The sequence below is a fragment of the Lithobates pipiens genome, unplaced genomic scaffold (assembly GCF_037356315.1).
Source record: "Lithobates pipiens isolate NorthernLeopardFrog02 unplaced genomic scaffold, aLitPip1_a1.2 Scaffold_28, whole genome shotgun sequence".
In the NCBI taxonomy this organism is placed as follows: Eukaryota; Metazoa; Chordata; class Amphibia; order Anura; family Ranidae; genus Lithobates; species Lithobates pipiens.
Genome location: NW_027507789.1, coordinates 67,641,002 through 67,655,928, shown reverse-complemented (window position 1 = coordinate 67,655,928; position 14,927 = coordinate 67,641,002). Strand labels below are relative to the sequence as shown.

At 43.3% G+C, this 14,927-nt stretch overlaps 1 protein-coding gene across 4 annotated transcripts in view; it reads right to left on the bottom strand.

Annotated features, from left to right (window-relative positions):
- Nucleotides 1-14,927, bottom strand: part of FBF1 (Fas binding factor 1) — a 141,398-nt gene that overhangs the window by 20,460 nt on the left and 106,011 nt on the right. For 3 of the 4 annotated variants that reach the window (XM_077459368.1, XM_077459365.1, XM_077459366.1), the window contains 3 exons: nucleotides 14,518-14,640; nucleotides 3,207-3,392; nucleotides 759-935 (listed from right to left, as the gene is read on the bottom strand). In XM_077459368.1, the coding sequence (XP_077315494.1) occupies nucleotides 759-935; nucleotides 3,207-3,392; nucleotides 14,518-14,640 (486 nt within the window). The remainder of the gene's footprint in view (nucleotides 1-758; nucleotides 936-3,206; nucleotides 3,393-14,517; nucleotides 14,641-14,927) is intronic. The other variant, XM_077459367.1, reaches the window with a different exon arrangement.

Here is a 14,927-nt window from a genome sequence, read left to right as displayed (position 1 = left end):
TCAGTGCCCACCAGTGCAGCCTATCAGTGCCCACCAATGCAGCCTATCAGTGCCCACCAATGCAGCCCATCAGTGCCCACCAATGCAGCCCATCAGTGCCCACCAATGCAGCCCATCAGTGCCCACCAATGCAGCCCATCAGTGCCCACCAATGCAGCCTATCAGTGCCGCCTTATCAGCGCACTTCAATGAAGGAGAAAAATGACCCGTTTGCAAAATTTTATAACAAACTATTAAAACATGATTTTTTTTTTTTTTTTTTGCATCTTTTTTTGTTTGTTTAGCAAAAAATAAAACTCCGAGCTGTAACTAAATACCACCAAAAGAAAGCTCTATTTGTGGGAAAAAAATGATAAAAATTTAATTTGGGTACAGTGTTGTATGCCCGCGCAATTGTCATTCAAAGTGCATCAGCGCTGAAAGCTGAAAATTGGTCTGGGACTGAGGGGGGTTTAAGTGCCCAGTAAGCAAGTGGTTAAAGCCCTACTCCAGAGAAATATTTTATTTAATTTTGTATAGAGCAGTGAAGGGTTGAAAACAAATATCCGGAGAAGACATGATTAGAAGCTAGAGTGGGTAAAGTTACAACTTCTGACGATGTTTGTATTTCTGTCTGTGGTTTCTTGTTCTGGTGATGACATCTTAAAATAAATTGCATGTGTATGTATCTATAATTTGAGAATAGCATACACAAATGTCAGTTCCTAAGGATATGTTGCTATGGTGCTAGCACTGAAAAGCTATATGTAACTTTGTACCTTGCTCATGCTTTCTACTTCCTCTGCTCGCTGGCGCACGCGCATGGCAGTGGCATACACCCGATCCTTTTCAAGTCGCAGCTCATGCCTCTCTTTCTCTAGTGCCTCCCTAGCTGCAGCCAGCTGCTCTTCTTTGTTGCGCAGTTCGGCGGCCTGTACCTTCAGCTCTGCCTGTTCCTTAAGGAGGAGAAAAGTACACAAATACATACTGTAAGTTTTGTAATTTATTAAAGAAGTTTAGTAAAACACAAAAATTTGCTATTTCAGGTGCTGTAAAAGTAAAACTAAAAAGGCAATTTTTTTTTTCATTTTGCATAGAATAAGAGAGGGTTATAACCCGTCAGATTTTTTTCGCCATCTGTGTCCATTGGGGAGATTTCTCTTCACTTCCTGTTGCATAGCCAAAACAAGAAGTGAGAGAAAACCCCTCCAATATCCCTAGATGTCACCAAACTGGTATCCCCATTGGAAGATTTCCCCTCTATCCCTATTCTGGTGAAGTCAAAATTTGGGATTTTCACTTTTACTCTCGGTGATAATGGTAAACTGGACAAAGAGTATGGATCTCCCCAACGGGGACACGGACAACAATAAGAACATGACAGGTGTTCAATTCCTCTCCACTCTATCCAAAATTAAATAAAAATGAATTCAGCTTTAAAGGCCAAAAGTACAACTAACTATAAAGGAGATTTTTTTTTTTTTGGAGACCGGGTATATTTTTTCTTGTTTTTATCTAAATTGCTTAGTGCAGGAATTTTCAAAAGAACAGATTACCTGACTAGGGCCACAAGCATTATTTAAGCTCACCATAAAGCTTAGATGCCCCTTTTATCTAGATATACATTTCTCCTTTCACATTCAATTTAAACATGGTATGACAATCAACTGAATCCATTTCAGTGAAGCTGTACTGGTGCTATTTAAAGCAAACCTGCCACATCCTACAAATACTAGTAAAATGCAGACTACTTGTCGTGCCTGCTCAAGTACCTTTGTTTAGAAGCAAATCAATTTGTCTTGAGAGGACCCTGGTACAGACTTGCCAAAACACCTCAACTTTGGTCCAATTCATCGCTAAGCTCCACCCATTTAGTACCCCTTGCTGTGTTCCAGTCTAGTGCCTAAACTGCAGAGCCCAGTAATGGCTTGGACATTGCCTGTTAGAACAACAGGAAGCATGGCCTAGTGCAAACCTTTGAGAGAAGTTATAGAATGAAACCCTCAACATTTTTTTCACCCAACACAATCAGCACAATAAAATGAAAATTTCCCCAGTAAACTATTTGTTAAAATTCTTACTCCAGCACTTGCAGTTTACTGCTTTTGATGTTTGTGGCTCCTGCTCGCTCAGTGCTGCTTCCCTAAACTTCTGGTAGTCATAGAAAAAAAAGTTAATAGTGTACAGTACAGTATCTAGCCAGTCTTAACTGAGGCGGGATTCACATCTATGCAGGTGCAAGTCTGCTAACAGCAGCATCTTTTTGGTGATGGAAAGACTATCATTTACATGTGACATGTGGGGGGTGTCATTAACTCTTAAAGGCATCCCCACTCACTGGAAATGGCAGCAAGTTTCCTGTTTTGGAAACCACACAGAACTGTGCTTTTGGAACAGGTGCAGGGACCTTTTTCCTGCATTTTCTGTAGGTACAGCAGCCCATTTAAATGAATGGCCTGCTGTGTCTCCCCAAAGGTGGCTGCAGGGAAACCCCAATAGTGTGAAGCTAGCTTTAGAACGAGAGGAGCAGGGGAGTGCTTTGACATCTTAGGCTAGGGAGTCATGCATTCCTATTGAATCACACAGTGCACACAACACTAGTTCCTGCATGCAATGGTGCAAGGTAGGGTGCTGCAAGAAAAAAGGAGCCACCCTGGGAACTAGGGACAGCAGTCATGGCACTAGCATAAACTGGAACATAGGCAACGATTAAAAAGATAAAGAAGCTGCATATTCAGTAAGTGATTAAATCAGCTGCTGAAAGTGCCTAAAAACAGGAGTGTGTTGTATCACTTTAAGGCTCTGTGTACACAGACAGGAACACATGAATTGATCTGAAGACATACACAGGTACTTGCATACACCAATCTTTTTCCATACTTGTAAGAAGTGATATATAGCTACAGTGATCTAAGTGTAGATAAATGTTATCAGCCATTCATTTACTGAAAACTCTCCTGCAGTGGAAAAGGTCTACCTCACTGACTCCGAACAGTCACATGCACTTCAGTATAACAGATGTGCCATAGACTCACAAAATGTGAAAAAAACTGAAGTGATATGACATCTAACTTGCTTATAAAAAGAGAATTATCAATTGCATTTGTCAAAAAAGGAAAACAATTCAAGTACATTTTTCCTAATACACATGAAAAGGAGAAGAAATATCTAGAAGGTCACGTAGATATTTAGAGTCCTCAAATATGGTTCTACCAATGCTCATATACCTTGGTGAGGCTGATAAGAGCTCCCTCTCTCTGAGACTCTGCCATTTTCACTTTGGTGAGGTCATTCTCCACCCGCTCCTTGCTTAGTTTCTGCTGGGCGTGAAGTTCTGCCCATTCAGAAGAAACTTTCCTGCGTTCTTCTGCACAACGTGTCATAACGGACTGCTGTTCCTCCAGTAGGGCACTCTGTACATAAGGTAATAAGGAAACTGATTTGATGCTGAACTCCCATAATACACAAATGGGCCAACAATAAAGATATACACAGGAAAAGACAAACAGCAGCATCATAAAACATTTTTTGTGCATCAAAATCTCAACTGGACATTGTTATATTGTTTAGGTGGTGACACCACTATTGCAGCCTGTTTCAACAAAGAAAAGAAATACTAACTCCCCTGGTGCTTCAGTGATCCTGTTTTGCTTGCTGCTATTACAATGGTCTAGTGAAAGGGGAGCACAAACACATAGCTTTTAAGATATTATGTACTATACAGCACATGAGCTGCTGTGCCCCTGTAAATGGGTGCAAGAAGAGGCGTTAAGCCGGGTACACACCATTCGGTTTTTTGTGTAACCCTGTGGGTTGCATGAAAAAAAAAAAACTGTCGGTTCCGGTCAGAGACGCATACCAACCAGGCAAGGTTAGTCCAGCGATCTCCCCTGCTGAGCTGATGTGTTCTGACGAGGAAGGTCCCCCCCCCCCCCCCCTGCCAGAACTCTCCGATCAGCGCTCTCTGCCATTGGCTGAGAGTGCCGATTGGGAGTCAGTCGGATGCTGGTATTCCAGCATGCACGTCCGACAGACCGACATACACACGGGCAGAATAACTTTTTTTGAACCAGCACATGTCTCCCGACATTCTGCCCATGTGTACCCTTTAAAAGTGGAACTTTAGTCAGAAAATTAAGTCCTGCTAGGTCGCTTCAGGCTGGCCTCTTTTGCATGTATAGCTATATAAAACATTAAAAATAAGTGTCTATACCGTTTAAAATCAAGTAATACACAGTTTCACCCTTCTCTGCACATGCCCAGTTGCTCTCTATTTTTAGGCACTGCCAAGTTTGTAGGCACTGATCTCCTGACAGCCTTAGGCCTCTTATGTACACATAGCCTACTTTGACCACAGGGAAGCACAAAATGCAGGAAAAGCACTTTTGCCACAATTTCTGGCCAGCGGTTAAAATGTTCCTATCCTGACTGCAGCAGCTACTAAAACATCCTAAAAGACCATTTGTACATGGACACATAGGCTTTTATGGAACTGAGTTTAGAGCTTTGGGAAAAAAAAACAAAAAAAAAACAAAAAAAAAAAACTAAAGTCTAGGAGATGTAGTGTACATGAAAGCCTTAAAAGTGAAATTAAACTCTCCTATCCTTTACAGCCAATGAAGGCAAATTGTTCTTTTATTAAAAATTAATGAAGTAAGGGTCCTTTCACACGGGGCGGATCAGTGCTGATCCGCCCTGTGGATATCCGCTTGCTCAGCGGGGATCGCCGGAGGGATCTCCGCTGAGCAGGAAGATGACAGGTCCGTCTCTGCACACTGCGCAGGGACGGACCTGTCACAGCGCCGCTCTCCCCTATGGGAGATCGGGTGACGTCGGACCGCAGTGTCCATCGATCCGATGATGGATGGAAAAATAGCTTTTTCCTCAGTTACGCTTTTTTGGATCGGAGCGGGTCGGATGTCAGCGGACTTGTCACCGCTGACATCCGACGCTCCATAGACCTCTATGGAGCATCCGTTCAGGTCCGCCTGAAAAACTGACAGGCAGACCCGAACGGTTTATCCGTGTGAAAGGGGACTAAATCATTTATACACGAGGGATTGTTCTTTAATCTGGCTGGCAAAGCTGACAACACTGGCTGGGAATTTAGAGCAGAGGCACAGTGTTGTCAGCAGAGACAGGAAGTTGGGAGCTCTTGGAATTCCTGCAGATTAATGGGTATTTTTTCTGTAGTTGCACATTTTTAATGGAATAAAAACACAGGAAAATATAAATCAATGGCAGTTATGTGGCAAGTATGTTTTTTTCTCTGACAACTTTAATAAAATTGGAGTTTTACTTAAAGTACGCACATGCATGGGTTTGATTTACTAAAATTGGAGTGCGCAAAAGTTGGCGCAGCTCTGCATAGAAACCAATCAGTTTCCAGGTTTATTTGGCTAAGTCTAATTGAACAAGCTGAAGCTAGAAGATGATTGGCTACCATACACAGCTGCACCAGATTTTGCACTTTCCAGTTTTAGTAAATCAATCCTAATGTATAATAGCTTGCTGCAGCAAAGAAATACATGTTTATAATAATAGCAGTAGTAATAAGAGTTCTAAACTCATTTATCCATGAAGAAAAGTTGAATTCCAGGTATGGATTTTATAGGAGAGTTACACTGATCCATCTTGGACCAGTATACAGTCCCTTGCAAAAGTATTCACCCCCCCCCCCCCCCCCTTGGCTTTTTACCTATTTTGTTACAATACAGCCTTCTGTTCAATGTTTTTTTAACCTGTGTGATGGATCAGAACACAATATTCTAAGTCGGTGAAGTAAGTCGAAAAATATATATATAAAACAATTTTTCAGAAATAAAAAACTGATAATTGTTATGTGCGTATGTATTCAACCCCTTTGTTATGAAGCCCATAAAAATCTCTGGTGCAACCAATTACTTTCGTAAGTCACATAACTAGTGAAATGATGCCCACCCGTGTGCAATCTAAGTGCCACATGATCTGTCGTTACCTATACACACCTTTTTTTGAAAGGCCCCAGAGGCTGCAACACCTAAGCAAGAGGCACCACTAACCAAACACTGCCATGAAAACCAAGGAATACGTTTGAAAGGCACTGTAAGTATTCATAATCCATACATGTGGAATCTCTGTGGAAGCTGGAAATCACTGTAAGTATCCTCTACTAGAGGCAATACTAGCCATCTTCTGGGTCCCAATCTGAGCTGCTGTCCTGCTACTTTGTGAATAGAGGGGGTCACCCGCTTGATGCAAGTGCTGTTCGCAGAGCGCCTTGCATTTTTCTCAATGAATATAAGGAGATCTCTGACTTGCTGAGGTAGTGATACATGACTGTACATCATAATCTCCACCATTAGTCCAATTATAAAGCACCTTGCATTCATTAAGAAGACTGTAAAGCATTCTGTGAACGCGCCTGTGCAAGGTAGGTGAGCAACCTTCTGTGTTCACTATGAAGCATGGCAGCTGCTCGACACGGGACCCGAAAGACAGTGCTGATCACTGTAGTAGCAGAAACTACTGCAAAGATTTTCAACTTCCACAGGTATAGAAAATGCATATTTACATTGGTTTAAGCTGGACCAATGTAACTATGCTATAACATTTAGACCTGGAATTCAGCTTTAAGAACGGCAGAAGAATGCTGTTTTTACTAGCAAAGTACAAAAGACAGCTGTGTCGTGTGACAGTTTTTACAGCTACACTGGAACGACTATAAAATATATTTCCCTGTATTCCTTTACGCAGGCACATTCCACATTTATAGGTACCCTCTGCCATCATGTAAAATCATTGACTCAGGAGGTCTGTTGATGCCACACGTTCATAACTGTGTTATGGTTACACTAGTGTGTATATCTGCCAGCCAACATATAGAGGATAAATCATGTATACATTGTTGGTAAAGCATATGTAAACGGACTGATGGTAGAAGACATAAATCACCCACATTATAACCAGAGGAATGCAGTCTATAAGTGCGTTACAGAAACAGAATAAGGTTTATTGATCTATGGAGCACACTGAATTACATTTTAATGGAAAAGCAGGTCTTAATATATCAGGTCATTAAATTGTGTTATGAAGTGACTTTCTACTGAGATTTATTGGGAAGGCAGAGGGATATGCCATCCACTTAAACTTGGCAGTATAACTGGAGTGTAATGTCATATAAAGAATGTTGCTGAAAATATTTTGGAATGTGTTGGTATATATACCATTATGATTCCAATACTGTCCTTGACTCACAGACTTAGACCCAATATTCCAAATATACGCTATGCTGTCAAAGGTATTGGGACACCTGCCTTTACACGCACATGAACTTTAATGGCATCCCAATCGTAGTCTGTAGGGTTTAATAATAAGTTGACCCACCCTTTGCAGCTACAACAGGTTCAACTCTTCTGGGAAGGCTGCCCACAATGTTTTGGGGTGTGTCTATAGGAATGTTTGACCATTCTTCCAGAAGTGCATTCATGAGGTCCAGCACCAATGTTGGATTAGAAGGCCTGGCTCGCAGTCTCTGCTCCAATTCATCCCTGAGGTGTTCTATCGGATTGAGGTCAGGACTATGTGCATGCCAATCAAGTTCCTTCACTGCTGTCTATAGCACCAAGACAAGTCAGTAGAAAACTCCCCAGTAGGGACAAAGACAGTAACAAGAACTTCTAATCCCTCCCTATTTTAGCAAGGATTAAAAATAAAAATGGTTATAGCTGGAGTTGGACTTTACCAAAGATCAAACACAGAAATGTTATCAGCCGAGTTCCTAAGAAACATAAAAGAATCAGGGGGGCATGGCTACCGGGCTCCAAGATGGATATGTAGTTCAGGAGCTCCACAGCCCGCCAGAGAAAATCCATCGCCATCCGAGCTCACCGGCACCATTCTGAGCCACATCATCGGACTGCTGCACATCGCAGGGATGATGAGGCAATGGAAGAATCCACAGCAGCCACTTAACCTGCCGGCTTTCTTCACGATGCCCTCGCACCGACCACAACAAAATGGCAGCAGCGCCTGAGAACAGCAGCACGCAGACAAGGCCGCGGGGCACAATGGGGGTCCTGGACTGACATCCACAGCCTCACACTTAAACAAGCTGCACAGCAAATCATCCTCTGGGACATCCAGCCCTTCCACGAGGAGCCCTGCAAAATCGAGACCCAGGAGGGAATCTCCAGCTAGGCCGAGGGAAGTACAAGCCCTAGGCTTCAGTGTAGACCATGTGGGAAAAAAAAAGATGGAAGAATATACATCCTCCTATAACGTAATAGTGGAAGCACACACTGCCCATGGGGAAGACATAGCATGACTGAAAGACAAGATCGCAGATTTAGAGGACAGGTCCAGAAGGAATAATATTAAAATCAGGGGCATCCCAGAGTCTGTCACACCAAATCTTCTTCTCCAATATTCTCATACCCTGTTCTCTACTTTAGTACCATCTCTGACAGCACAGGACCTTATAGTGGATAGGATTCACAGGGTCCCCAAACCCTCCTTTCTACCTAAGGAGACTCCCAGGGATGTCCTACTATGGGAACATTATTACCACATCAAAAATCAGATCCTGCAAGCGTCAAGACCACCCGACAACATCCCATCACAATACACTACTATACGGTGGCTCCCTGACCTCTCCAGGCATACACTCCAATGCTGCCGCAACCTGGCGACAATTACCAAAGAAATCACAAAATCCTCCACAACTCAGTCCATTACACACAATGGGCTCCCAACATCAGTAACAATGCTTGAGGAAGGAATTGCAGCCTTACATCAGTGGGGTATACTCCTGGACCAGGCCGCTCTTCAAGCACCCCCAACAAGGCCTCAAGCAGTCCAAAACGAGTGGCAAATAGTATCCCACAAGCGATCTGATAAGAAAAACAATGGTGAAGCTCACAAGTAAAATGTCCTCAGTTAACCAACATCTCCGGTTTATGAGCTACTAATTATAATCTCCTTTTTCCTCCTAGTACCGACGCAGTTACATCTGCCCAAGGATCAGTTGTAAGATCCAATTCCAATGTTCACTTCTTTCTATGTTTTTTGTTCCTTTTGTTATTTGTTTGATACACGCAGCTATATTCGCATTGAACAATACTCATCTAATGAAGACAACAAGCTCCACACATCCTATTCACCTCATAATGTGGCATCCCACAGGAGACCGTGTGACCGCAGTGAGTATCTACACCACACTACATTATGACAAACCACTTCAGAACAGCTGTGACCATAAAATGCCTCAATTAATGCCAGGGGTCTAAACCACCCCATTAAAAGATTTTCCATGTGGCAAGAGGTCTGCAATCAGGGAGCGGACATCCTCTGTGTGCAAGAAACCAACTTCCAACTTTCCAAAACCCAAAGCTGTGAGCACCGATCCCCCCTTCATGGCTTTTCAGGTGAAGGGAGGAGAAGCAGATGATGAAAAGTATGCGGGGCGGATCATCCCCCACTGTCATGTCTGTGTGTTTACTGAAGTGACAGGGGGCCGTGAGCGCGCTCTGCCTCTCCTGCACGCTCTGACCAAGGGGAGTGTACAGGTGGGCGGGGAGTCTGCTGACATCATGACCCCGCCCACCGATCACCAAACAACAGACCCGCCCACTGAATCTGGACTTTTTTGGGGTTTCAAACAGCTAAAGCGGGGACATTTGACAGGAGGCATGTATATCCTTATAGATCACCACTATGGCAGTAGTTTAGAAATGATGAGAGTGGGTTTACATCCACTTTAAGGCTCTGTGTCCCATGATGTACAATAAAGAAAATAGGATTTTTATTACAGCTTACCTGTAAAATCCTTTTCATGGAGTACATCATGGGACACAGAGGTCCCGCCTCTCTTTTGGGATTAAGTATGTTGCTTTGCTACAAAAACTGATGTGCTCCTGGAAGGAGGTGGGGTTAGATAGGGAGTAAACTTCCTTGATTGGGTTTACCAGTGTCAACACCTGAAGGTAGCCTATAACCCATTAAGTAATTACTTAAGGCTCTGTGTCCCATGATGTACTCCAAGAAAAGGATTTTACAGGTAAGCTGTAATAAAAATCCTATTTTTATCCCTAAAGCACACAGAGGAAGTTGTGATAAACGACCAGCCTACAATTGATATCCTAGAAGCAAAAATCCCCATGCTATCAGTTAAAACACGGTATCACACAAGTATCGGATCTCCTTGATGGTCAACAGCCTAAATCTGCAGAACAAATTCTCACTGAATATAATCTGCCAAATAAAACACTGTTCTTCTGTGTACGTATATCACATTTTCTGAAACGTACCCTATCTTAAAGGCAAAGATGCCCACCAAAGCATGGTCATTCTACTTTACACCTCAAAATAACATCAAAGGAATATCTCTTTTTTACAATCTCTTTCAAGATAAATACATTTTTAGGAAAACCAGAGCAATCCAAAAATGGGAAACAGAGATGGGCGCCATGCACGCGAATGCAGAATGGCATTCTCAAAAATCCATAAAGCATCCCACTGCACCAAACACTGGGACTTAACGATCAAAATTACAAATAGATGTCACTACACCCCGACACACTAGCTAAATTCTTCCCAGAACACTCAACCCTCTGTTGGAGGAACTGCGGAAATATAGGACATTTACTACACATGTTCTGGCATCGCCGAGCATAAAAAGCCTCTGGAATCAAATATTCCAATTGATCTCATCGCTCACTGGCATCATCACACCTCCTAACCCAGCGCTAGTGGTTCTCCACTTGGGTATAGAGAAGTTCACACCACGCTTTAGATCAGTGATAACCCACATTATTTTAGAAACTAGGAACTTACTACTTTGCAACTGGAAAGATACTGACCTTTTGGATGTGGTAAAAGCTGTACATAGAATTATACCTTTGAATGCCTCACAGCAATAAACTACTTGCAAATTGTTCGATAGAAACTGGCCAATTTGGACGAATAGATACAATAACCAATAATATACTACTGATAGATCTTAATATGACAGAGGTTATAAGAAAACTAAATAAGTGTAACATAATAGCTTACCTGTTTTGTTATGTATGATTTGTTAATCTTTGAAAAACGAATAAATGTATTGAAACAAAAAAAAAATATATAAAAGAATCCAAACACTGAAACATCAGTTTGCAATAGGCTGACCCTTAAAATGTAGTAAATGCTTGGCACCAAATTGCAGGTAAAACACATAAATGGGGATTGTAGATGCTTAGCGCAAGTGTTTTCCTTTCCATACAATTGTTTTTTTAATCACTGCAATGTGTCTATGAACCTGCTAGCTAAATTTGACTATTCCAGAAAAAGTCAATTCCTTAGCATAGCCCCCTTCCTTCTTGCTTATCTTAGTCTTCTCTTATGAGAGTGTCTTGTTATTCTCTGTACTGACCCAGTATCTCCACTCCTCCCATTACCTCTCTACATAGCCTTAAGTATAAAGCTCCACTTGAGTGGCAACTCTAAGTAAGAATGCTGGGACTGCTGACAACACATCCAAGATGGCTGCACTGATGCTCCTTGGGAAGTCAAGATCATTTATATCTTTCAGGGAGATCTTGCAAGATCTCACAGGGTTGTCATACTGCACATACAGCATCTCACAAAACTGAGCACACCCCTCATATGTTTTTAAATATTTTATTATATCTTTTCATGTGACAACACTGAAGAAATTACACTTTGCCGCAATGTAAAGTAGTAAGTGTACAGCTTGTACAACAGTGTAAATTTACTGTCCCCTCAAATAAATGTCTAAATCGCTGGCAAACAAAAGTGAGTACACACCCCTAAGTGAAAATGTCAAATTAGCCACCCCCCCCAGTGTCATGTGACTCATTAGCGTTACAAGGTCTCAGGTGTGAATGGGGAGCAGGTGTGTTAAATTTGGTGTGATCGCTCTCACTCTCTCATACTGGTCACTGGAAGCTCAACATGGCAACTCATGGCAAAGAACTCTGGGGAGCTGAAAAAAAATAACTGTTGCTCTACATTAAGATAGCTTAGGCTATAAGAAGATTGCCAAGACCCTGAAACTGCAGCATGGTGGCCAAGACTATACAGTGGTTTAACAGGACAGGTTCCACTCAGAACAGGCCCCGCCATGGTTGACCAAAGAAGTTGAGTGCACGTGCTCCGCATCGTATCCAGAGGTTATCTTTGGGAAATGGACATGAGTGCTGCCAGCATTGCTGCAGAGGTTCAAAGGGTGGGGGTTAGCCTGTCAGTACTCAGACCATACGCCACACACTGCATCACATTGGTCTGCATGGCTGTCATCCCAGAAGGAAGCCTCTTCTAAAGATGATGCACAAGAAAGCCTGCAAACTGTTTGCTGAAGACAAGCAGACTAAGAACATGGATTACTGGAACCATGTCCCGAGGTCTGATGAGACCAAGATAAACTTATTTGACTCAGATGGTGTCAAGCGTGTGTGGAGGTAACCAGGTGAGGAGTACAAAGGCAGGTGCGTCTTCCCTACAGTCAAGCATGGTGGTGGGAGTGTCATGGTCTGGGGCTGCATGAGTGCTGCCAGCACTGGGGAGCTACAGTTCATTGAAGGAACCATGAATGCCAACATGTACTGTGACATACTGAAGCAGAGCATGATCCCCCTCCTTTCGGAGACTGGGCTGCAAGACAGTATTCCAACATGATAATGACCCCAAACACACCTCCAAAGACAACCACTGCCTTGCTAAAGAAGCTGAGGTTAAAGATAATGGACTGGCCAAGCATGTCTCCAGACCTAAACCCTATTGAGCATCTGTGGGGCATCCTCAAACGGAAGGTGGAGGAGCACAAAGTCTCTAACATCCACCAGTCTCGTGATGTCGTGATGTCGGAGTGGAAGAGGACTCCAGTGGCAACCTGTGAACCTCTGCTGAAGTCCATGCCCAAGAGTGTTAAGGCAGTGCTGGAAAATAATGGTGGCCACACAAAATATTGACTCTTTGGGCCCAATTTGGACATTACCACTTAGGGGTGTACTCACTTTTGTTGCTAGTGGTTTAGACATTAATGGCTGTGTGTTGAATTATTTTGAGGAGACAGCAAATGTACATGGTTATACAAGCTCTACACTCACTACTTTACATTGTAGCAAAGTGTAATTTCTTCAGTGTTGTCACATGAAAAGATATATAAAAATATATTCACAAAAATGTGTGGGGTGTGCTAGCTTTTGTCAGATACTGTAAGCAAGAGGAAGTGCATGATGTCATGTGCCTCATCTCATGCATCTACTATTCGAAACACTAATTTGTTGTTGTGTTGTTTTTTTTAAACAGGCAAATATTAACTATTTAACTTTTGTAAGTGTGCAATGTACTGGGATAGGGACAATTGCAGACACTCACTCAGGTTCAACTGGATGGACTGGTGTCTTTATTCATCCTTACTAACTATGTAACTATGTAATGTCATATGGTGCAATGCTCCATCTCACATATACAGTACTACTACTATACTGCAAGCTAACCTTGAACATGTACCGTATATACTCGAGTATAGGCCGACCCGAGTATAAGCCGAGGCCCCCAATTTACCCCCAAAAAACTGGGAAACCTATTGACTCGTGTATAAGCCGAGGGTGAGATATGCCTGTCCATCCCTGTGTGTGTGTCCATCCATCCATCCATCCCTGTGTGTGTGTGTGTCCATCCATCCCTGTGTGTGTGTGTCCATCCATCCATCCATCCATCCCTGTGTGTGTGTCCATCCATCCATCCATCCCTGTGTGTGTGTGTGTCCATCCATCCATCCATCCCTGTGTGTGTGTCCATCCATCCATCCATCCCTGTGTGTGTGTGTGTCCATCCGTGTGTGTGTGTGTGTGTGTGTGTGTGTGTGGCCTTGTGTGTCCAGCCTACCTGTGTCCTGAGCCTCCGTCCGGTCCCGAGCCTCCGTCCGGTCCCGTCCCGTCCCGAGCCTCCGTCCGGTCCCGTCCCGTCCCGAGCCTCCGTCCGGTCCCGTCCCGTCCCGTCCCGAGACTCCGTCCGGTCCCGTCCCGTCCCGAGCCGAGCCTCCGTCCGGTCCCGTCCCAGGATCACCGCTCTTCGTCGGCGCCCATTCCCCTGTTCAAATGCCGCGCCTCCCTGTCTGTGATAGGCGGAACACAATTTCCCAGCAGCCTGTGTTCCGCCTATCACGGACATCGTCTCATCCTCGTCCGTAGTACGAGGATGAGACGATGTCGGTGATAGGCGGAACACAGGCTGCTGGGAAATTCAGTGTTCCGCCTATCACAGGCGAAGGCGGAGCCGGAGGCGCGGCTTTTGAATTATAGAATGGCCGCTGTCTGTCTGCTCGACACGCTGATCGAGCAGGCAGACAGCGATGACTCGAGTATAAGCCGAGGGGGGCACTTTCAGCCTCAAAAAAGAGGCTGAAAATCTCGGCTTATACTCGAGTATATACGGTATTTTCAAAATGGTAGTGCTGGAGCAGAGGCTCAGGCAGGCTATAAAGGAGATGGTTTGACAACATGGTAACTGTAAGTTGACTATTATTTAATCATCCAGATGACAACAGTTTCTGACCTTTGCCCTCTCCAGCTCTTCTCTCTCCTGGGATATTTGTTGGGTCATTATTCTTTTTTGTTCCTCTAGAGAGCGCTGTAGCGAGTCCATTTTGGCCTGTTCTGCAGACACCCTCCAACGTTCCTGTTATAAATAAAATGTCGCTAAGCCCACATATAGCACAAGCAGTGCAGAAAACAGTAAAAACAAAAAAGGTTGCACTCTTGTGACCTTGAAAAACTTCAGTGAATGAATATTAATCTCATACATAAACTACACAATAAAAAAAATTGTGTGTCCCCTGATGTACTTCAAAGAAAGTAATTTTACAGGTAAGCTGTTTTAAAAATCATATTTTCTTTTCTTACATCAGGGGACACAGAGTCATAGTAATAACTATATGGGATGTCCCATAGCAATGGCAAATGAAG